Source organism: Rhamphochromis sp. 'chilingali', assembly GCF_963969265.1.
Source record: "Rhamphochromis sp. 'chilingali' genome assembly, chromosome: 6".
NCBI classification, from domain to species: domain Eukaryota; kingdom Metazoa; phylum Chordata; class Actinopteri; order Cichliformes; family Cichlidae; genus Rhamphochromis; species Rhamphochromis sp. 'chilingali'.
Window position 1 is genome coordinate 1,186,552 of NC_137933.1, and position 25,128 is coordinate 1,211,679.

Sequence of the window (25,128 nt, forward strand, 5' to 3'; positions counted from 1 at the left end):
TATGCCTTAAACAAATATAACACAGTAATATTTGACTAGTGCTGTAGCATCAAATGTTTTAGCATAGTCTGTCTTTGTCTTTTCTTGTTTTTGTTTTTTTTTCTTGGTTCTGTCTTTGTTAATTTAATATGTTTTTTGACTTAGCAGGAGGAGGAAGCATCTGCGACAACACTGCACACTCATTGTAACCGTGGAAAGTTTAAATTACAGTTTCCTTTTGCAGAAGGTGCATAACTATCTCTGAACTGAGAACGTTCACAGATAGTTTGTGTTGATGTTTTATTTTTCTCAATATTCGGCACAAAAAAAGCAAATGTACCTCGTTTCCTCAGCACAAAGCTGCTGGAGTTTGTTTGTTGTCTGATCTGGGTTAAAGATGCCAAACAGGATTTAAAAGGAGCAGTGGCCATATTTACCCATAACATTTCCCATAACACCTGGGATTGATTATTTAAAGATGATTTGCTTTTCACAATAACCATCAACTGTCTGTGACTATCACTAGTTAACCTAGGCGAGTTTCCTGAATATATTCTTATTTTGAGAGGTTGATATTTAGTCATCTGAGGAGATTGGTACACGGGTACCAATCCAATTAATGTGCATCATTATATCTATTTATTTGAACTGCAAATTGCCCAAAGTCTCATTAAAGCAACAGGTTCATTTATAAAGTGCACTGTAGTTTTCCCAGTGTCCAGTCACCACTGCTCCTCTTAAATCCTGTTTGAGTTATTTAAAAATTAAAATAATGTCACTGTTGTCTGACGATGATATTGATATGTGTATGCATTTGCAGAGACATATCAGATAAGATAAGACACTTTTGTGAAAATGACGAATCTGGATTCAACATCTGGAAAATAAAAACCAAATAGAATAACCTTATGTCTTATGTTTTATTTTACCCCAAGTCAAAAACATACATAAGAAACAGACTATACATATAAGCTATAATATATTCTATATAAATGTACCTGTCCACTGATCAATTACATAGCAATTACACAGCACATGCATACAACCTATCAGAAGAGTCTGTTGTTATGTGTTTTTATCTTATTTATCTTTATTTTTAGAAGTTTCAAACAATCACAAGCAAAGGGAGAACACACCATGACACATGTTTAAACAAGGAAGGTTTATTTATCAAAATTAATCATAAATTTATTTATGATAATTTTTTCATCCCCCAAAAACACATGTGGGTGGGACTCATTCTGAGTCCCCACCTCTGGCTTGACATTAATTAAGACTCCAAGAGGCTCGACATTAATCTTTTAATCACCCACCTGTCTCCATTGTGTTCATCAGGCCACACTAAAGGTAGTGGCCAGCATGCATTCTTTGGATCATGTGTAATAATCCATCATTACGTTACATAGTTTCCTTCCCCAATTTCTGGTGATTCTTAATTGAGTCAAGAGTTGAGCTAGCTTTCTGCACAACCATGATACCAATCTTGCATTCCACTACATCCCAAAAGTGGTCAGACCTGGTGGCTATGGAGACCATTTCAATACAAGACCTCATTGTTATGTTTAACAAACTATTCAGAGATGATTTGCTCTTGCATTTGTGTGTGCCATTGTTAATGTCTAAGAACCCGATAGCTCAAATTTTTTTAAATGTCTGTCTGAACACCAACAAAGACACCCAACGGATTTACTTTACCAAACGAATCGTCACGGTCCATTTGATCGACCTGTTGTTGTTATTTTATTTTATTTTCAGTTGTTACAGACGTAACAGACATGGCTGTGGGATAGGACAGAGAGAAAGAAAGAGAGGAAGGAAAAGAAAAACAGAGGGGAGAGGGGACAGTGAGAAAGGGCACTTAAAAAGAAAAATCTCCTGGATTTTTCCGGAGGAAAAAGAAAAAAGAGAAAACAAGCAAGAAAAGAGAGCAACATAATAAACACAGCATCGTCACATTAATCTTGCTAACAGTAAATAACAGTAGAGCATGTAACGATCTGCTAGAGGGTGTGGGGAGCCATAGCCCCGTCCCCCAGGGCATGAAGCAGGCATGGAGGAGATCCAGGCCCCAGACATCCAGAGGCCCCAGAGTGCGAGAGCCCAAGGAGGACCACCGGAGGGGCATCTGTGCCACCCTCCTGGGAAGAGCTGAGGAGAGCCCCAGAGTATAGTAGACATTCAAAACAAGGTATAAAAGAACAGATGACCAGGAACACTGAATAAAGACATATTTGTTCTTTTAACTTGATTCAATGATAAAATTCTATAAACTGCTATTTTCGTTTATTTACTTTAAAAATAGCTTATATATAATACTTTACGTGTCATTTGTAATTCTGTATCCTCATTTAAATATGTACACTTCAACCATCAAAACAGGTATTATTAACTGCTGAACCAACTATCAGTTACAGCCAGACAAAAGCAAGTAAAGCATAACCAGGCACTTGGAAAAGCTCGATAAATAAAGTTAGTAGTATGATCCCAAGCAAAACATGACTTAGTATTTGCACACATCTCAGGATGGATTTTGGTACAGTCCTCTTTACAGAAACTGGACGCAGCTCAGTATCATTTTCAGGGCTAACAAGGTCGAAGTGTTCTTTCTGTAGTTGGCCTCAGCCTGAGTCACTAAGGAAGGCGGGTCCACTGAGCTATGTAGAATGACACAGGTGTTAAGAGGGCAATGCTCGTGTGACATGGACAGCTGGGTTTAGCTGTGTGGGCACATAATGCCATTGCTGGGTCTATGGTTATGCACATACACATAAAAGTCTCTTTTCATCAAAAATGTATCCAAGGACTACCTTAGAGTTTGTGTAGAAGTTCACTTCATCTATTGCAGAGTCAAGCTCCTGCTGGACCATTTCGGCCACTACTGTGGCATGGTAAGTGGTATGTCATCCAGATATGGGCCAGGCCTGGCGTAGATGGCACTGTTTATAGATGGCTCAGTTGTGGTTTGGTTTGTGTGGCCCAGGTTCATGAAAAACAGGTCTGGTCCAGATCCGGCATCAAGCTGGCACTTTTGACTGACTGGTGTCATGGCAGGGTGTATGTCAACCAGATGTGTACCAGGTCTGGCAATGATGGCCCTGTTTATATTCCTATTTTCCTATTTTAGTTAGAAGACCTAAATGCCATGTTGCTATACTGTATTGCTATGGTAGCCAACCTTTCAAATGCAGGTTTGACAGGTTTGTGAGTGTACACTTTATCCAAAACCCAGTGAGGGTTTACTCATGCTTCCTACAGGGTGGCTGTAGCTCAGGAGACAGAGCAGGTTCCCTACTGATCGGAAGGTTACTGTTTTGATCCTTCAGTTCCTTCAGTCTGCATGTCAAGAGTGTGAATGTATATGAATGGGTGAATGTGGCATGTTGTATAGAGCACTTTGAGTAATCCGGGAGAATAGAAAAGCACTAAGTCCATCTTTCTTTTGCCCTATTATGTTCTGGCACATGTTGTTATTGCATGGCTTGATTAAGGTACACATTAGGCTGACATCTGGGGCTGGAGCTGAATCTGTTCTGGGCCAGCACAGGACCACCAGTGTGTCTGCAACTGGCCCATGGCTGCACACAACTTACACATGGCCCGTGGCACCAAAGGGCTGTCATTCTTTTACGGTATGTGGGCCATGTGTAAGCACATTGTGTGGACCAGATCCAGGCCATACCAATATTGCTATGTGGGAATCTGGGAATGGTGATGTCTGGTTTTGGAGCCAGGCTGACTTTCCCAAAGAGAAAACCAACATCACTGAGACCATTAGCGGCTGTGAGTTTTGTAATAATGTGAATTATTGTAAACAGGCTGAGTTGTGTTCCACAGTAGGCTGTTGCTACACGGACGTTTTAGAGTGTGACACAAGGAAATGAGTGTGTGGGCCAGAACGTTGTGCTGTATGTTGTTGTGTATCGCAGCAGAGTCAATTGGAGTCACGTGACTTGTTAATAAATCTTACTACCCCATTGGGTAGGAAACAGATATTCTGGAGTCTGTCATAAATGAGACCAGAATATAACATGGTGGCAGCAGTGTAGCGGAGCAAGCTGAGCGGGGAGAGTGAACCTCTCGGAGAAGCCTGTCGGTACAGTGAGCAACTAGTGGCTAATCGAGTTAGCACTGCTGCAAAGAATGGAGGGCCTTAAAGCACTGCCGATGCTGGTATTGGACTCCAGTAACCTGTCGAGGACATGGAAGACCTTGAGGGAAGAGTTTATGTTCTATGTGGAGCTGACCGGGGACCCAGATGGCGAACAGAAAAAAGTAAGCCTGTTCAGTTACCTCGTCGGTAGGAGTGGCAGGGAGCTGCTAGACACGCTAATGATCGACATGGCAAGAGATCAGTGGACAGTTAAGGACATTATTAAGGAGTTTGATGATCACTGCAATCCCACAGTTAATGAAACTGGGGAGCGTTATCGGTTCTTCATGAGAAACCAAGGCGGCAGTGAGACAATCGACAGTTATGTGACGGAGTTGAAGCTGCTGACCAAAAACTTGCGATTCTGGAGTATCAAGGGACTCACTGAATTGTGACAGGATTTTATGTGGATTTAACAACCCGAGCTTGAGGGAGAGGATGCTACGTGAGAAAAACACGATGCTGGATGCGTGCATACAGCACCGGAGAGCTGCAGAGCTTTTGCGGGAGCACAGCAAAGTCATTTCAGGAGCTGCAGTGGAAGACATACATGCAGGGTGGGGAGCTGTGTGCCAGAAACAGATCGGCGACACAGTGGACTGAAAGTTTTGGGGCAGAACACATGAAAAGAAGAAAGAAAAATTTCTGGCATACAGACAAAAAATTCAAAAAGTGTGGCAGAGAAACCCACTTTGCAGTTAAATGCAAGGCCCATTCAGAGCAGAAGAGAAGAACAGCGTGACAGTATGTGAGAGTGATGAGTACGAGGACCTCCTCTGTGTTACAGAGGCAGACACACAGAATACAATAAACACAGAGAAAGTGAGAGCCACTAAACTCTTTGCAGGCATGCTGATTGGCAAAGAGATTGTAAATTTTTAGATGGACTGTAATGTAATGGCAATTCACATGCTAAGCCTGCACACACAGTTAAAGGACACACAGACAGTGTTGAGGATGTCCAACAAAAGTAAGATAAAGCTGTTGGAAAAGTGCAAAGTTAAGATACGCAACCCGAGAAATCAGAAACTATTGGTTGGAGTTTCAAGTGGTTGACAAAGAGTGTGAAGTACCACTGCTGGGCAAGATCCAAAACCCTCAAATAAAGCTCTACAACGGAGCCATTTTCCATTGCCTACCATTGAGGACATTTTGCCTGATCTGTCGAAGACTAAAGTGTTCACTGTCTGCAACGTGAAGAGTGGATTCTGGCATGTCAAATTGGAGGAGGAGTCAAGCTCCTTGACGACAATTCAATTCAATTCAATTTTATTTATAGAGCACCAAATCACAACAACAGTCACCTCGAGGTGCTGTATATTATAAGGTAGACCCTACAATAAGAAATACAGAGAAAAACCCAACAATGACCCCCTGTGAGCAAGCACTTTGGCGAGAGTGGGAAGAAAAAACTCCTTTTAACAGGAAGGAACCTCCAGCAGAACCAGGCTGATAGTGTCCTCTGTGTTCTTTCTTATACTTGAACCCTTGTTTAATCCATGACTACTGCAAAGCATGAGGAAACTTTTCCACATTTGGGTTTATTCCTCTTGGACTGTCGAAAAGTCTGAGGCTGGCAGATATCCATCGATTTTTTATTGCTCCCGAGTTCTAAAAGGAGATCTGCAAGCTCCTGAAAGAGCTGTCTCTCGGAGCAACTCTGGGAAAGCTCTGTAGGCATTTGAACATAGAAGCTTTAATTACTTTAGATGAGCCATAATACCTGTGTAGCCTTTGCCATAAACGCTGAAGACCCGCTTCTAGATTATTATGAACAGCCCTAATTCTCAGAGAAGGCTGGAGAGACTCACCGCCAAGCCACTTTGTGAGTAAATCAAGCTCTTCACTGCATTTTAGATATAAAAATCTTCAGTGGCACTGTGGAACATAGATCTCCATGATATATGAGTCTCAGGCTAATTATCAAACACTGTCAGTCCTGGTATCAGTAGGCCATGACGTGAGAGGAGGGCAGAGAGGTCTGATACCTCCCCTTGTCGCTGTAGTGTGGCCGCTTCAACGTGGTTGGGCCAATGGGGAGCTGGAAATTTGGGCTGCCACACAAGCGGAGAGCTAGCGGGGTACTCATGTGAATATGCAGCCGCTGTTGATATGTCTGGCCTTGCGTTGTCCGTCTTCCGTATTAGTGTCGTTGTAGAAGTGGGTATCTACATACGCGTGCGACCGATGCCCATGGCTATAATGGCAGGAAAGTCTGGCGGGCTTCACAGACTCCACTTAGTCCTGAACCGCATCCTCTAGCACCCTTCCTGCTGAGAGCGCTGCTTTGCTGCCTCCATTCGGGCCTTTTCGGCCTCCTTGTCTATTTGGTTTTTAGCGCATTCTCCTCTGGCTCAAGCAGCTTCACCATTGGCTCGTGCTTGTGCTCCACTTAGGCTCGCTGCTGAGCCACCTGACCGGCATGATCTGCACTCTGCCCTAACTTCCAGTTGGGAAAACCACAAGGTGTCTCCTTGGTTGGACATGTCTGCTGTTGCTGGAGGGGAGTGTCTATGGATCTTGGCAATCTGCTTGATGTGAGGACAATCTTTTTACTCTTCTTCCCTCAGCTGAATGCTTCTATTCGGCTTGTGCACCAAGCTAAACATAAATGGCTTCAGTGACCACTCAGGAGACCAAGAGTAAGGTCCATTTAGTGTACATAAAAAATACATAAATGCTACATTCAATACTGCTACCATATGTAAAAAAAACAAACAATACGAGGTCACAACATAAGAATAAAAAAGCATGGCAAGTAGTGTAGCAAATCCCATATGCCGTATGGCGTGTTTTTTCCATGCTAACAGGCAAAACAAAGCATGAACAGCTAACTTACACCAGTAAATGTAACAAACTCCATAAACACAAAAGAAGGTCATCACTTCACTGGACAAGGTACTAATAAGCTGTACAATAAATCATTCCGCCAGATTATGCCATCTCAAGTGAAACAGAAGCAGGAACCATCAGAAGCACGAAACACCGGACCTCCCTGCTGAGTGCTAGGAGCAAAAACTGCCTTAATATGAACTTCTGGGATCTTCTGCTGTTGACCCACTAGATGGCAAGCTTTTGCCAGGAGCATCCCAGGAATAAACACGTTCGTTGACAGATCTATTCAATTACTTACAGCACAAATGACTATGACCCGTCCTATAACTAACTCATAACATATCTCAGAAATCATCCGAGGGACAGAATACATTACAATAACAGTTTTATTTTTGTCAAAAATAGCCAAGGTCCCCAAACTTTAAAATGAAAAACCAAAGGGTTTTTTGTTTGTTTTAAATATTAACAAAAAAGCAAGACAGGACTGTCGAAAGATCTAAGGATGTACAACTACGAACTATTAACTCATAAGGCAAGCCTAATAAAGGTTCTGAGAATTCTGAAAACATTTTTATGAAGACCAACACAACAGTATTGTGATTTTAAATACCTACAGGGTAGTCTAGGGTGTAACCCACTTAAACCCAAGACAGCTGGGATAGGCTCCAGCTCCTTCCCCTACATACTAGACTTAGAGGGAGGGCTCTAGACTAACTATTTGCCACGGTTGCACTGGTGCGCCTAACGTTGTTTTCTTAGGTGCACCAGCGCAAAAGTTTAACATCGTTTAACACCGCAGTTTTACATGTGCACTTTTTGGGAGTGGGGGGAATTGCTGTCCATACAGACAGTATTGATTTGGAGCACCATTCTACAAGAAAGATAAGTTACTGAAAAGTGCTTGTGCTTAAAGTGCTTTGGCACTCTTTGGCAATATTGTAGGCAATGTTAAACCTAATCATCATCTCGGCCTCCTCTGACAGCCTGTTTACTGCTGCCTACCACTGAACAGCAGTGGGGAGAGGGGACACTTGGGCAATGCATTTATCACAGCATAATGTGTTTTCTGGTTACACTGTACTTTTTCAGTGTTTCAATTCGAAAAGTATTAGCACCAGTCACAAATGCAGTATTGCCGGCCAGGGTCTTTCCACATCATGACAGTAAATACAGTGCATCATGTTGTCAGCTTTACTGTATCTTAGCCAGTGAAACTGGTCAAGCCACTCTCTTCCAAATGTATAACCTTTCGACCTTTTGCTTTCAGTGGGCTCTGGCTCGGAGTCAATCATACAGTGGGGCAAAAAAGTATTTAGTCAGCCACCGATTGTGCAAGTTCCCCCACTTAAAATGATGACAGAGGTCAGTAATTTGCACCAGAGGTACACTTCAACTGTGAGAGACAGAATGTGAAAAAAAAATCCATGAATCCACATGGTAGGATTTGTAAAGAATTTATTCGTAAATCAGGGTGGAAAATAAGTATTTGGTCACCTCAAACAAGGAAAATCTCTGGCTCTCACAGACCTGTAACGTCTTCTGTAAGAAGCTTTTCTGACCCCCACTCGTTACCTGTATGAATGGCACCTGTTTGAACTCATCATCTGTATAAAAGACACCTGTCCACAGCCTCAAACAGTCAGACTCCAAACTCCGCCATGGCCAAGACCAAAGAGCTTTCGAAGGACACCAGGAAAAGTATTGTAGACCTGCACCAGACTGGGAAGAGTGAATCTACAATAGGCAAGCAGCTTGGTGTGAAAACATCAACTGTGGGAGCAATCATCAGAAAATGGAAGACATACAAGACCACTGATAATCTCCCTCGATCTGGGGCTCCACGCAAGATCTCATCCCGTGGGGTCAAAATGATCATGAGAACGGTGAGCAAAGATCCCAGAACCACACGGGGGGACCTGGTGAATGACCTGCAGAGAGCTGGGACCAAAGTAACAAAGGTCACCATCAGTAACACACTACAACGGCAGGGAATCAAATCCCGCAGTGCCAGACGTGTTCCGCTGCTGAAGCCAGTGCATGTCCAGGCCCGTCTGAAGTTTGCCAGAGAGCACATGGATGATACAGCAGAGGATTGGGAGAATGTCATGTGGTCAGATGAAACCAAAGTAGAACTTTTTGGTATAAACTCAACTCGTCGTGTTTGGAGGAAGAAGAATACTGAGTTGCATCCCAAGAACACCATACCTACTGTGAAGCATGGGGGTGGAAACATCATGCTATGGGGCTGTTTTTCTGCCAAGGGGACAGGACGACTGATCCGTGTTAAGGACAGAATGAATGGGGCCATGTATCGTGAGATTTTGAGCCAAAACCTCCTTCCATCAGTGAGAACTTTGAAGATGAAACGAGGCTGGGTCTTCCAACATGACAATGATCCAAAACACACCGCCCGGGCAACAAAGGAGTGGCTCCGTAAGAAGCATTTGAAAGTCCTGGAGTGGCCTAGCCAGTCTCCAGACCTCAACCCCATAGAAAATCTGTGGCGGGAGTTGAAAGTCCGTGTTGCTCGGCGACAGCCCCAAAACATCACTGCTCTCGAGAAGATCTGCATGGAGGAATGGGCCAAAATACCAGCTACTGTGTGTGCAAACCTGGTAAAGACCTATAGTAAACGTTTGACCTCTGTTATTGCCAACAAAGGTTATGTTACAAAGTATTGAGTTGTATTTTTGTTATTGACCAAATACTTATTTTCCACCCTGATTTACCAATAAATTCTTTACAAATCCTACCATGTGGATTCATGGATTTTTTTTCACATTCTGTCTCTCACAGTTGAAGTGTACCTCTGGTGCAAATTACTGACCTCTGTCATCATTTTAGGTGGGGGAACTTGCACAATCGGTGGCTGACTAAATACTTTTTTTGCCCCACTGTATGTGGCTCATTATGTGATGCGGTCTCCGAACCAGTGGTAGACATAACCTGAGAGGTCAATGGCTCAGTGTCAGTGCACTGGCTACGAATTTGCAGATGGAAAATGTCACAGAGGAGCTGACAGCTTATCACTGCATAATACACCAGGAGTCGTTATGTGACATGTAATGACCATCATAACACGCGCAGTTAACTTCATCAGAAGTTTAAATCACCGCCAGTTCAGGGCATTTCTGGGAGCGTTAGATACAGAGCATGGTGACTTGCCCTATCACACAGATGTGCGATGGCTAAGCCAGGGAAAGGTGCTGCAAAGATGTTTCGAGCTTCGTGAGGAGATCTGTCTGTTCATGGAAAGCAAAAGGAAAGACACAACAGAGCTTTGAGATGAAACATTTATGTGTGAAATGGCGTTTCTGTGCGACATCACAAGCCATCTGAACGTGATGAACCTGCAACTGCAGGGACGGGGGCGTGTCATCTCTGATATGTGCAGTACGGTGACGGCGTTTCAAACCAAGCTGAGTCTGTGGGAGACGCAGAAAGAAACCTTGAGCCACTTCCCCAGCTGCCAGACCACGAAAGAGAAGCGCTCTACCGCTCAACATACTTGCCGCCGAGTTCCGACGCCGATCTGCTGACTTTGAAGCTCAAAGAAGCAGGTTTGAACTACTTGCCAATCCTTTTGGAGTTGATGTGGAAAGCGCACCACCGAACCTCCAGATGGAGTCGATTGAGCTCCAGTGCAATGACACACTGAGGGGAAAATATGAGAGAGCGGGTGCCGCCGAGTTTGCACGTTTCATCCCCGACACAATGCCGCAGCTGCGCATCCAAGCTGCTCAGACGCTCTCCATGTTTGGCAGCACACACCTGTGTGAACAGTTGTTCTCTTTGATGAAGCTAAAAACATCACACCGGAGCCGTCTTACTGATAAACACCTTGACTCAATCCTGAGGACTTCCTCAGCTCAGAGCCCGACCCCGAACATTGATGAACTTTTGTCTGTGTTTTGTCTGTGTGAAATGAAAAAGCTCAAGGTCATTTCCTGAACGGCTGTTTTACTTTTCACACTACAGTGTTTAGACTCCACACAGCCATTTGTCTTTAAGAACACTGTGGTGTTACTGCTGCTTCAGTAACAACAACATTCAGTTCTTCAAAGATATGCTGTGGAGTGTCTGAGAAGCACAATGTACTGGTTTCCACATTACACACAATGTAAATAATACAGTAACTGTTAATAAGACAACACATTTAAAATCCTGCAGACTGTATTCTTTATTGTATAATGCAAATGAGCACAACAATGTACAGAACCTCCTTCCATTTTTATATATCAATTTTTTCAACTATATAATCCGAAAGTTCAATTTCATTCTGTTTTATCCACCAGCTAGAGTCCTGGAGTAATATAAACTATTCAGCTATAGTGGCACACTTAGGTATAAACAAAATAAAATATATAAGGAGACCCCCCCCACACACGCACACACACACATACACTGGTTGTGTGAAAATCATCAGCCAACCCTACTGGTTATAACCGTTTATAGGAATGGCTTCATGACAAGCAAATAATTTTCAGTTCAGTTATCTACGAAAAGCATACAATGGGTTGAAAGTGAACACCGAAGAGAAATAAAACATGGTGCAGGTACATGTCATCAATTATGCCAACTGATCAACAACTATGAAGTATTCTCAACTCTAATAAAGCATGGGATAGGTGACATTATCAGCTTAATTTCCACAGCCAGTGTGTACATCAGGATGTCAGAGGTCAAAGGTCCAGCAGTCCAGCGCCTCCAACCTTTTTTAACCTCATCCACCAGATGAGGGTCCTCTCCTGCCAGGTCTCCAGGAACAAGAACCTCCTCCCTGTCCAGTGAGGGGATTGTAATCTGTAAAACATGCAAAGAAGAAAGGAAGCAGACAAAAGAAACATTTAACACATTAAAACAAAATTAAGCTTTTTGTTCTAAAACGCAGAGAGTTGAGGTTTTTTGAGTTTTTGCTTTGTAATAAACTTCAAATCAGTGTTTCAGCTGATCTGTTCTTAAAGCCAATATTCCAGTAGGGAAAAACTATTTGATCATTTGTTCACTTTCAAACTTCTTTTCAAGTGTGCTCACCTCCAAAGGAAAAAAAAAAGAAAAAAAGAGTCTAATTTTTGATGGTAATTCCATTCATTTAATTTCTTAATGATATAGAGAGAATATCAACGAGAAATGTCTCGATGCAGTTAACTACGATGACCTGGATGACTGAGAACCTTCACAGACTTGATGCAGTTAAGGAAATTCCAAGTTGACTCGGTTCCTCTGGATATAACGTTATCACTGGGAGAAACGTTTCGTCATCATCCAACTGCCTTCTTCAGTCTCAGCTGACTGCAGGTTCCCCCGCTCAAACTCAATGTGTATATTGTCATCATTGAAAAAGTTTCCACAACGTCACATGATACAGTCAGACTGAGCGGACGGTCTTTCCTCAGCTCCCACTGGTACATGTTCATGTTTAATGATTCCTACTTTCTGTACAACCTCGAAAAAGACGCCTCCCACAAGAGCTGCAAAATCTGTATCCAACAAATCTCCTGAAAAGTCAGAAGTGAATGAGGGCTAAGGAGGTCTATCTGATCATTCATTAGTAAGCATAACTATTTACCTGCCTGATTTTGACCCTTATTCACACCAGCGGAGGATGACTGCATATTTAACAAACAGTCCTGTATTTATTGAGTACATCACTAAACAGTGGAATGTTTTTATATAAGTCCATCGACAAGAAGCTTGGTGACAACTGTGATTATTCAGAAACAGAAGAAACATCAATAACCCAAGGTCTGGAGCTACATGCACCCTTGCTCATGGTGTGAGGACGATCATGAAAAAGGAGGTGGATCAGCCCTGAACTGCACAAGAGGAGCTTGTTAATGATCTAAAAGCAGTTGGGACCGAAGTCACCAAGAACACCACTGGTAACACATTATGCCATATTAGACTTATCTTGCAGCACCCACAAGATCCCCCTGTGGTGTCGCATATACGCATATATTTTTAAGACTATGAGTTCTTTTCTAAATGTACCATAGTCGACCACCCTGAAAGCCTTTGCTGACGTATGTAATCAATTCCTTTCTTTGTAAACAAGGTTGAGTCTATCAGGTCAGGAATAGTATTTTCTACACAATCATTTCTTGGGATTGAAGTGTTTTGAGAAACTGGTCCGACGCCACATGATGTCCTGGCTGCCACCCAACACTCTACCCACTCCAGATCGCATACAGCAAACAGATCAACTGAAGGCACCACTGTTACTACGATCCACACCACAATCTCCCAGCTAGAACAACAAAGGGCGTTACACCAGGCTGCACTTTGTTTTTGTTTTTTTTTAAGTATGTTTATTGAGATTTTTTGATATAAGGGGAAAAAAAGACAAAAAAGCAACAGACAACACAGCAGCAAGGGCAAAAACACACAAATAAGGCAAAAGATTACACTGCAACGACAAAAATACTACTTCAACACTGGCAATAAACAGAAATAAAACGCTAAGGTGGTAGGCTGAGTTATTGGTGATCGATCAAACAGGACTTTGTTTTAATACATGGTCTAAAAATGGCTGCCACACATCAAAGAAATTACTACTAATCCTCTCCATGTGCAGTAGAGCAGTCAGTTCTGTCAGCCACATTTTGAATTGAGGTACAATATACGACTTCCACAGAGTCAAGATAGTTTTCTTAGCAATTACCATTCTGAACAAAACTGTAGTTTGTGCAGCAGAGCTGAGGTGTAAAAGGGAAGAGGAAGATCCAAACAATGCAGTTATTGGGTCCGGCTCTAATGTGCGATTATAGATACCAGAAAAACATTTAAAAATGTCCAACCAATAGTTATGCAATTTGGGACAAGTCCAAAATAAACGAGTGAGAGAGCCTTCTCCAAGTTTACAACGATCACATATCGGACTGATAGAAGGAGAAATCCTGTGGAGTTTAGTTTTTGAATAATGACGTCTGTGAAGCACTTTGAATTGAATCAACCGATGCCTGCATTTATAGAGCAACAATGGATCCTACACAGACTCCTCTCCCACACCTCATCTCCTATTTGTAAACCAAGCTCCTCCTCCCATGCCATCTTCAAAAAGTCAGATTTAAAATTTAAATACTCAGAAAAAGCTTTCACAAAACCAGAAACCAACTTTTTAGAATCCGGGGAGCTCAGAAGGAGAGCAAAAATTGACCCCTCTCCCAGAAGAGATGGAAAATTTAGGATACTCTGACGAACATAGTTTCTTATCTGTAAATAATGAAAAAAATGTGACGCAGGGAGAGAGAACTTGTTCTGCAACTGAGTAAATGATGCAAACTGCCTGTCAATATATAAATCTTTGAGAGTAATAATACCTTTCTGTGTCCAGACCTCAAATAAGGCGTCTAAACATGAGGGTGGAAATGCATGATTACAATATGCTGGAGTATGGATCGAAGTGTCCGGTAGAGCACAACCTTTTTTGATCTGACGGAAGATTTTAACGCAGTTCGAAACTATAAAATTATTGACCTTGGTTCGCGGATTAGAGGACGAAAAAAGAAGAGCAGGGAGGGAACGATTCTCCACCCCACCACTCTCTGTGACCACCCGGGGTGGGGTCTCGGCAGACATGACCTTTCTGTACCCTTCCTGCCAGTGAGCAGGAGTTCTGGCGTTTGCAGCCCAATAATAAAACTGAAACAGTGGCAGAGCAAATCCACCCGTAAGTTTAGACTTACATAGATGAACTTTTGGTATCCTGTGAGCTTTAAAGCCCCAAACACATGGTAATACTACTGAGTCGACCACTTTAAAAAGTTGCTTATTCAAAAAGATAGGTGAGTTTAAAAATAAATATAGAAATTTAGGAAGGGAAACCATTTTGATTACATTAATGCGACCTACCATGGGAATAGGGAGAGCCCTCCATTTCTCAATGTCCTTTTTCAATTTTTCAACTTGTTCAAGATAATTCAACTTAAAGATCAATTTAGGATCCTTAGGCAAAATAACACCAAGTATTTCAATCTGTCTGTAATTTTAAAAGGCAAAATTTTCAAAAGATCAACATCCAAGTTAAAGCCACAAACTCACTCTTCTGCCAATTAATTGTATAACCTGAGATTTCCCCAAACGACCTCACCACATCTAAGAGTACAGGAACAGATCGCTCAGGGTTTGACAAGAACAAAACAACATCATCTGCATATGAAGAACAAGCTGCTCTTTGTTGACTTTAGTTCTACGTTAACTGATACAGACGGACAGTAAAACTGCTGCATATTGGACTTCCTTTTATCAGAAACTTCTCTTGGCCTGTGTACAGAGAGTTAGAGTGGGACCTCAGCTTTCATCAGCCTTTACACCGGCTCTCCACAAGGCTGTTTACTAAGTCCCCTCCTGAACACTCCGTACACACATGACTCTGTCAGTACCCAACCAAGACAATGCAGTCATTAAGTTCACAGATGACACCACCGCTGTGGGGCTCATCTCTGAGGGAGACGAAACAGCGTACAGAGCTGAGGCTCAGATGCTATTGGATTGGTGCGCAGACAACAACCTGGTATTGGACTTCAGAAGGACGAAGTCAGTGCTACAGCCCATCAGCATCAACAGGAAGTGTTTGGAAAGCGTGTCCAGTTTCAAGTTCCTGGGTGTGCACATAGACACCGACCTCCAATTGAGCTCAAATACCTGAGAGGTTTTAAAGAAGGCCCAACAGCGTCTCCAATTTCTGAGAATCCTCCAAAAATGGACCTGAAGAGGGAGCTGCTCATCGTCTTCTACTGTTGTGCCATTGAAAGTGTGCTGACATACTGTACTGTATCTCCAGCTGCACCATGGCACACAAAAAGGCACTTGAGATGGTCATTAATATGGCCCAAAAAAATCACTGGACAGCCTCTGCCCTCCCTAAAGGACCTATGCAGCGCTTGCTGCGCTTGCAACATCCTACAGGACTGCACACACCCAGGACACCGGGTGTTTAAGTTGCTGCTGTCTGGATTCAGGCTGCTGAGGTCACAGACAAACAGACTCAAGGACAGCCTTTACAACAAGGCAATAGCCCTAACCAATGCTAACAGCTGACCTGATTAGCTACCTCCCTGGGCTTTTCTGGTAGGAAATAATGTGCAATAAACATTCATTCTTTAATATATTAGGCCATACCTATTTGCACTTTTTATCCAATCTAAAGTTTACTGTGCTCTGTTTTGTTGACGTGGGACAATTGTCCCATTTCGTTATACTACTGTACTAAGCATGAATGTGCAATGATAATAAAGAGTTATCTTATCTTATTGTGCAATCAAAGCTTCATTATGATCACACCCCCTTAACCTGAATGTAGGGAATAACCAAGCAAACATTTATGGGAAAGAATCGTCTGAATCCTGACGATGAATAAATAAACACTTTAATAACACAACTTGTTAAATGTATTACGTAGAAGAATAGAATAGAATAGAATAGAATAATCCTAAAAAACAAGGGGAAATTTGGTACATCTTAACAGTAGTTTTACTAATAATGTGTGGATTACATACATGGATTTAAATTCAGTGAAGTGCCTGCTGTAAACCACTTGAATTTTTTTTAACCCTTCTGCACCCCTCTGATAAATAGCTGCAGTAGGAGACCGTTAAGAGAGCGCAGAGTGTCATTACCATCACAGCAGATTCTTTTGTCACACATCTGGTGATCGTTCGAACAGCTCTCCAACACCCATAGAAGGCCACCGACTCCACATGTAGACCATATTCCATGAATCATTGACAGGAAGTATTTACAGAACACTGTTATAAAACCAGTCCTTTTCTTTGTATTCTCCCGAACTTCCCGACGTTCAAATTAGAGATGGCACAATACCACTTTATGTCCGATGCCGATATCCTAAATTTGGATATCTGCCGATACCGATATGAATCCGATATAGTGTAATTTTTAATATCTTGCTGCATTGTGTATAAGTTCATAGTCAAGTTTTAAAAAACAAACAAACACTAAAGCTATTCTGCTATACCTGTATTCAAAAAATACACTGCACCCAAAATGTTTCATAGTTAGCAACACTCATCAATCTAATAAACTTAAACCTGCACCATCCTCCCTATTCTGGTGTTTTAAAGAGTAGTTAGCAGGAATATTAAACAACCTAACTAATAGGGTTGCAAACTCCCAGCAAAAAAAAAAAAAAAAAAAAAAAATAGGGAACCACCCCTCACCTCATGATGCTTAATCGATGTAATCAACTTTACTTTAATGCATGTGTAAAAAAAAAAAAATGCACAGAAATAAATTATTTTTCTACAATAATTAAATAGATATAACATCTTTCTTCTACAGAACTGCAGACTGCACTGATTATATCTTCCCAAAAGTACTATGGCTTACTAGAGTGTATTAGACTTAACAGTTACTATATACAGTAATGGACTTCTATATATTTTACATCAGGTAAAAACTTTGGGTGTAAGATTCAGATAATTAATTATTAAAAGCGAGACATTTTAAATGAGAATAAGAAAGAAAAGTCTGTCTTTGTGCCCCCTTTTCCCTGTTCATGCCCTATCGGCCCCCCTGGCTAAACTTTGCTAGATTCGCCCCTGCACAGTTATGTCAGCTGTAGAAAAAGATCCTGGAGTAGAATTTATTTAATATTACTTTCTAACAACAGCTTATCAAGCTTAAACGTGCTGCTGTTGTTCAGCCGCTGGTTTCCTCTTTCTGGTGCAAAGTGGGCCAAAAACAAAGAAGAGAAAAGCCGATCAGCTGATCATTGATCAGTTTCATGATTGAAGTAGCAGCAAGAAGAGGCAGTCGCTCCATATATCGGTTGTTAAGCTTAACGTGGGAATGCTTTACAAACATTCAGAGATGAACTTACACACTTGCTTTACTTCTCTCGGGGAAACCTTTCTCGGAGATGAAATGCCGGGTTGGTAGCGAGGCTACAAATGCTAAACCAGACCGCCAACAGGTCTTGCACGCCACAGCCGCTCTATCACGTGAGCACACTGCTCTGACGTGCAAAGGTTATCAGCTGAGTTACGCCGTGTTGCAAGTTTTGTGAGGTGCTTTTGTGATATTTAATGGATCGGATTACATTTTTTATTTCTCTCCGATATCCGATCCAGTAATTTAGGTCAGTATCGGACCGATACCGATACGTAATATGGGATCGGTCCATCTCTAGTTCAAATGAGGGATTTTTGTTTTTCTTATTTTAGTGCCTGTTGTTCAGCTGCCATGCTTCATTTGCATATGGGGGGGTTGTAACTGTGTTGCCTCCTCAGCACATATGTCAGTCATATAAACAAACCCTACCTCATCTACTACGTACCTGCATTGCGAAAAGGCCTCTTGTCCTTCTTTGGTTTCAGCATCGTCTGGGATGAGCTGGTCTCCTCAGTAGTCTGCAGTGACACATATTAGAATAAAATCTTTATTGTCACTGTTACAAGAACAATAAAAGGCAGTTTGGCATCTCTCCATGTGTGTGAGGAACACAATAGCGTAAGTATTAACTAGGGGTGCACCGATACACAAAATTCACGGTTCGGTTCGATACTTTGGTGTCACGGTTCGATATTTTTTCGATACAAAAAAATGTTCATGCCTTTTTAATTTGTTATTTATTAAAATTATAAATATATATTTTAACTCAAAAGTACAGTTTTTAAATTTAATGTTGCTGAAACAACAAAGTAATAAAAAAATAAATCTGATGGAGAAATCCCTCATCTTTGGAAAAGAGTCCATTACAGAGAAATGGCTCTTTCCAAAATAAAAGCTATACTATACGCTTCTTCTGGGCTATATTCTCAGCAGCATATTAAACATATCAAGGCAAGGCAAGGCAAGGCAAGGCAAGTTTATTTGTATAGCACAATTCAACAACAAGGTGATTCAAAGTATATCAGGTTTTCACATGAAAACCAAAATAGTTCCAAACGCCAGATCTGAATGAGGGTGGGGGAGGTTCAATTTCGGCTAGCGTTGAGGCAGTTGCCATGTTGCAAGGAGCTTAACTTCTGTTCCTGTCACTACCCGATCCGGACCGTAACGATAGTTACGGGTCAGAGTATCTGTTGAGATGTTAAGAATAACAAGCATCTCTTAAAATGTTTCCAATAATGAAACATTGTAATACAATGTAGACAAAAACGATAAATAAAAAGATAGTGACAGATCAGGACTCCTCGATCCTTACTGCGCATGTGCAAAGTTGGACCGTACAAATCGGGTCTACCCGATCTGTACCGCGCATGTGCAGGGTTTTCTTCTTCTTCTGTTCGTTTAATGGCAGTTTACTCCCCAGTGTACGAGGATACTGCCACCTGCTGACCGAGCGGTCTAACCCTATTGTAAACTGAATTAGCGTCATTACAAACATGTGTTAAATTTGATTTAGTGATAGTCGAGTGTGTTTATGCTCGTCTGTGTGGAGAGGATTGTTGGAATAGTGATGATGATGTCTGCTGTCACTGTCAGTTGTCAGTAAACACTTCATCTGGCTGCTGAATTGTCACGTGACATGTTACAAAGTCTGTATTATTAACTCTGTAATTAGGCGCCATTCTTCTTATTTTACGGCGCTGTTGCTCAATCGGGGGACGCTCTCTGTTGAGGAGAAAAGCATGAATTTGTTTGTATACGGATTATCCATTGTTTAAATGTCCCGGGCAGTCGAAAAGGAGGCAGAGCTGTTGAGAAATGCTAGGAGCTAACTGGGCGCTAACCGTATCATTCAAATATATTGAATGTCGCAATGTTGGCAAAGAGAGGAAGTGACGTAAGATTTGCGCATGCGGGGTACCGATCGGGTTTCCGGTACGGATCGGGTAGTGACAGTCCCGCTAGCTTGCGCTGCGCTCAGTGGATCTGCGCTCGACAGTGCAGCCTTGGCGAAGTAGTCGAGCGCAGATCCACTGAGCGCTCAACACAGACAGCATCGTCAGAAGAAAAGTTGATAAAATAAATTAAAAATGTTGTATTGTTCGATACATATGCGTACCGAACCGAAAGCACTGTATCGAACGGTTCAATATCGATACGAGTATTGTTGCACCCCTAGTATTTACACAATAACAGACACATTTACATTTACACTAGAACGATATGTACAAGTTATACATACACCTGCACCTGCAGTTGTGCATATAGCTAAACAGGAAAAACCTTCTAAAATCATGAGTTCGAGGAAACTGTAAGTGTAGCTTACATTACGAGGTGAAATACTAGGGAATCGATCTGGAACAAGAAGTAGAAACCAGAGATGACACCTGGCTATACCCCTTCAACAAACTAATTACATTGTGATGTATGGCTGCGTGGAAACTGCGGGAAATCAGATCGCTTCTTTATTTCAATGTGAGGCCACGTCAACAGCTACATGAGTAAATATACTTTAACTTCACAAGCTTTACTGAAATTGTCTAAATAACTTGTTAAATGAACGAGTATCATAACAGCCGTACTTGAGGACACACCCTTTCACAGAGCAGCACAAATACAAATGTTTCAGATGAAAAATTACCTGAGAGAGTTTTGGAGCTCCTTTATAACTCTTTCCCTGCTGCATACTCTCCCACATCTCTATTTTCTGCCTCCTCTTCTCCTCTTCTTGCTGTCCACAAATTAAATAAAAACAGTGTGTTGACATCTGATATTGACAGAAAATCATCCTTCTTTGATTTTCTTTTTTACAAACTCTACCAATTTCTGTTTCTCTCTAAAGATGGACGCTTTGGCATCAAGCTCTTCTTGCATCTTCATCCTGGCTGCTGCCATAGCCTCTTCTCTCCTTTCCACCAGTGTTGGATCTTTATGTAACAAACAGAAATCGAAAGTTAAATCAGGACGATGCAATAACATATCTAATAACATATCTTCAAGAGAAATACAGGTTACCAAGGGCAGATTTTTCTATATACCTACAGATCAGACACTTCGTAAAGACAGATGTAGTAACCGAAAAATCAGACTTGTGTCTAAGGACTTCCAAGTCAAATAATATTGCGTGACGTTCTAGCTATAGTACATATAGTACATTACAAGGACAGAGACAAACAAACATGGAAAGAGAACTGAGAACAGAAAAATTCAGAAATATGTGGAAAAGGTTTTTAAACGTCATGTGTCCCAAATTTGTTTTCAAAGACTTACAAAATGCATATAACACCAGATCCCCTTTAATTACATAGAGAACACAGCATCAACTCCTTCCCTACAGCCACCTGTGTGCAAACAAAATGTGCACCTCATCCCCCCTTCTTCTCCCACATGTTTGCACTGAGTTGGAGATGCTCTGGATCTCATTGTACATCTGTATAGTGACAACAAGTGCATTCTATTCTATTCCTCTCTAAGAAAAAGCTGTTGTAACCCTTGAAGCCTGGATAACAACAGTGACCGATACCCACAACCTAAACGGGATTCGATACATCAAAAAGAGAACGGACTGGAGAACTTTGAATGGGCCTGTGATCCATTACTGTTGTAAATGATTTAACTGATTAAGGACAAGACATTCTAACACACCTGAGCCAGTGTGACAATGTAATTGCCCCCTAACCTAATTAATGGTTGTGCAACTCTTGCCAGCAAGAACCCCAGTGGATCGTTTTCAGTAACAGCAATGCATATTTGACATCGCCTGGGGGGGATTTTTTTCTTTTTTCTTTTAAATTAGCTACACTGTAGAGTTTGAGGATGAATAGTCTGTTTAAGGTCATGTTGAAACATTTTAATCTGACTTTGATCAGGCCACTTCAAAAACACATTTGTTTCCTAAATTAATCATTTAGAGGTGGTCTTGTGAGCGCGTTTCAGGTCATTGCCAATAACCCAAGTGTGCTCAAGGGTACAAACTAATTGCTGGATGTTTTTCTGCAGGATTTTCTGGTACAGAATAGAATCCACAGTTTAATCAGCTATGATGTTCAGGTTCGTCTGTTCCACTCTGCATGTCAAATATCCTTGAGCAAGATCCAACGTCAAGTTGCTCTCAGGCAGGCTGCATAAAGCACTTTGAGTGCTCAGTTAGAGTAGAAAGCACTATATAAGAACCAGTCCACATCATGTCATCAGCACAGGAAGTCACTGCAGGGTTCTACTGAACGATAGGCATTACCGCCACATACACGCTCTTATAGGAAGAGAAGAAGTCAAAATAGGAAGCGAAGTCTTTGAGGAGTGCTTTTTGCAAAGAGTTTTCCACAAAGCCTCGTGGTTTAAAAAGTCTTTCTACATCTCTAAATGTATACATTTGTATATCCCCAAGTTTCTGTAGTGGAATTTAATTAAAATGGCAGTAAAACCATTACAGTCAGGGAAAAAATATTTGAAGCCTAATTCATTTTGTAAGTTTGCCCACTAACAAAGGATCTGCCTATAATTTCACTGGTAAGGTTATTTAGACAGAGAGATTCAGGACAATCACAAAAAACTCGGAAAAAATTCGCGCTCAATGGATGTGGCGCAACACACCGGGTTACAAAAATCACTGAAGCGCCACACAGTGTGACGTCAAACTCAGAGCACGAACCAGTTAAAGGTGGTCAGCACCATACCTCCCTTGTGGGAAGAAAACAAATTTCCACCGCTTGGATCCGAGATCTCGTTCTTTTGATGACGACCCAGAGTTTGTGACCATACACGAGGACAAGAATGTAGATCAACCAGTAAATTATCCAGCTGGAGGTAACAACTTGTTCCTTTCATCACTTTATCTGGCTGAAGACTCAAACGTAGAGGTGCTACGTCACACTCAGCTGTTAATTGCCACAGAGCGTCCTACACCCACGAGGAACAAGCCTGACTTGTTGCTGAAAACGTTGAACAAGCTCTCACTGTCCTGCTGCAGCATAACATTGGATACGAGAAGCTGCACTTCGTGCTGATATAATTCTTATCTTTGTAATACTGTGGTTGCTGCACGAATATAAAGTGAGTTGTGCTGACCTTGTGAGGCTTGTGGCGTTGGGCTGCGCTGGCTTGATCTCCTCTTGTTCAAGTGCAGAATGAGCAGGTAGAACATCACAGCTCCAAACACCAGGTACCAGCCATAATGGGCCACGAACTCCTCAACTACAGCAATTCAGTTACAACAGAAATAAACAATAATCTAAGTAGCTGTGACATTTTAACAACGAAACGATGGAAACAACATTTTTTCAATAAATACAATCTTAAAAGAATAAAATACTAAATGTTTGCGGGTTTATGTACAGCTCAACATGTCGCCTTCATCCCACCTTAACATGAGCTACAGACAGATACGTCTTACGAACGTTAGTAACTGTATTCCTATATTCTTTATCATTTAAGCTGGTTAATTAAACGTACACGCTTACCAGTCAGGCTCAGGGAACTCAAGTCTTGGTTTTTTAAGGGTGGCTTCTTCACATGGAAAGTGGAATCATCGTCTTCGATCGTTACATCATCCATTCCACACTCAGACGAGCTGACCGTCTCAGACAGCGTCGCGTACAGGCTTCTGTTAGCTCGTAACTGCTTTCTTTTCCAAAGAGCTTCTTTAAAACTTGCTACACAAAATGTAGATGGTTATTTACGATGACGTGTTGGCGGAAGCCAGATGAATCATTCGAGCACGCGACCGTGTCGCGCAAAAGAGGTCACTTCCTCTTCATACCTTTCATAATAAAAGTTAGAGACACAGATCATCAAACAAATTTAAATATTGGAAAAAGATAACACAAGTAAACACAAAGTGCAGTTTCTAAATTATTAAGGTTACCAACGAGCTCAGAACAACACCAAAGAATATGATCGTCATCAGGAGGGGACAATGCAAAGCAAAAGAAGTCCCTGTTTTACCTCATGGGGTTCAGTGTTGCTGTTGATGGGTTGTTGCTGATGGTGCTGGGGGGCTGAGACTGTAGACGTTAAAATCTCCAAAGGAGAGCTGGTAGCTGATTAAACAAGTGTTATGGGATAATAATTAAATGCAAAGATCTGTGACAGCGCTTGGATCCACGAGGCAACAGATTTTTAAAAAAGTGGGAAATAAACGAGGCTCTGCCTGTGACTCGCTCTTTGCCTCTCTTCCTCCTTCACTCTCCTCATCTCATCTACCACTGTCCGTTTGCTGTCCATCTGAGAACAAAGCACAATTTGTTATTGCATTAATCTGTTATTTTATTATCCACACTTAACAACTCTGCACCATTAATCCATAATAAAGTAATGATAGAAAAGTGTTATAGAACCAAAACATTGTAGTTGTGTTTATTGTTGTTTTTCTACTTGAACACTCCTGCAATGCAACAACTGGTACGTGTGTTATTGTTACCTGTGCTCTTTGTGATCCAGCTGGTGAGAGATCCACTGTAGCTCATGTATTCACTGTTTCCTCCTCCTCTCCTTACAGGGCCGGTCTGGACAGTGTTATATCATGCGTGATCATTTTAAAATATCTATACACATAAAACACGCACACCCACATGCATGTACAGTGACATATTATACCTTCTCCAGAATACTTTACATACTACAGCAACAGGTTTCGATCATGGTGCTGATCCGGAATCATTTCCTTGTTATTTATCTCCAGTGCTATAACAATAAAGTAATAAGAAAAGTAATAAATATAAAATAATGTATTTATAATGATTCAGTTTGACTATCCACTCGGTGCAAGGCTTTCCGCCTTATTAAATGCTTAAACTTTAAAGATAATAATTTTGCTGCTATAAAATCAGCACTTGTCATATTTGAAATATAAATCGAATATAATCTGTTTCTTGATGTATTTTCTTTAAAATAAATGGGGGCAGCACGGTGGCACGGTGGTTAGCACTGTTGCCGCACAGCAAGAAGGTCCTGAGTTCAATTCCACCATCAGGCCGGGGTCTTTCTGTGTGGAGTTTGCATGTTCTCCCCGTGTTTGCGTGGGTTCCCTCCGGGTACTCCGGCTTCCTCCCACCGTCCAAAGACATGCAGCTTGTGGGGATAGGTTAATTGGATAATCCAAATTGTCACTAGGTGTGAATGTGAGTGCGAATGGTTGTCTGTCCCTGTGTGTTGGCCCTGCGACAGACTGGCGACCTGTCCAGGGTGTACCCCGCCTCTCGCCCTATGACAGCTGGGATAGGCTCCAGCGCCCCCCGCAGCCCTGAAAAGGAGAAGCGGAAGCGAATGGATGGATGAAATATCTTCTGCTTGTTGCTTTTCCTTAGTAGTAGTTTCTT

General features: G+C 41.7%; 1 protein-coding gene across 1 annotated transcript; it reads right to left on the reverse strand.

Moving 5' to 3' along the window:
- Nucleotides 1–10,904: 10,904 nt before the first annotated feature.
- On the reverse strand, nt 10,905–23,534 carry selenos (selenoprotein S). The gene is made up of 6 exons (XM_080885951.1): nt 23,272–23,534; nt 22,880–23,005; nt 20,633–20,739; nt 20,454–20,543; nt 18,258–18,330; nt 10,905–11,767 (listed from the first exon to the last, which is right to left on the reverse strand). The coding sequence occupies exons 1-6, from the start codon at nt 23,363–23,365 to the stop codon at nt 11,688–11,690; spliced, it is 570 nt and encodes a 189-aa protein (XP_080742077.1). The 5' UTR covers nt 23,366–23,534; the 3' UTR covers nt 10,905–11,687.
- Between the last annotated feature and the right edge of the window lie 1,594 nt (nt 23,535–25,128).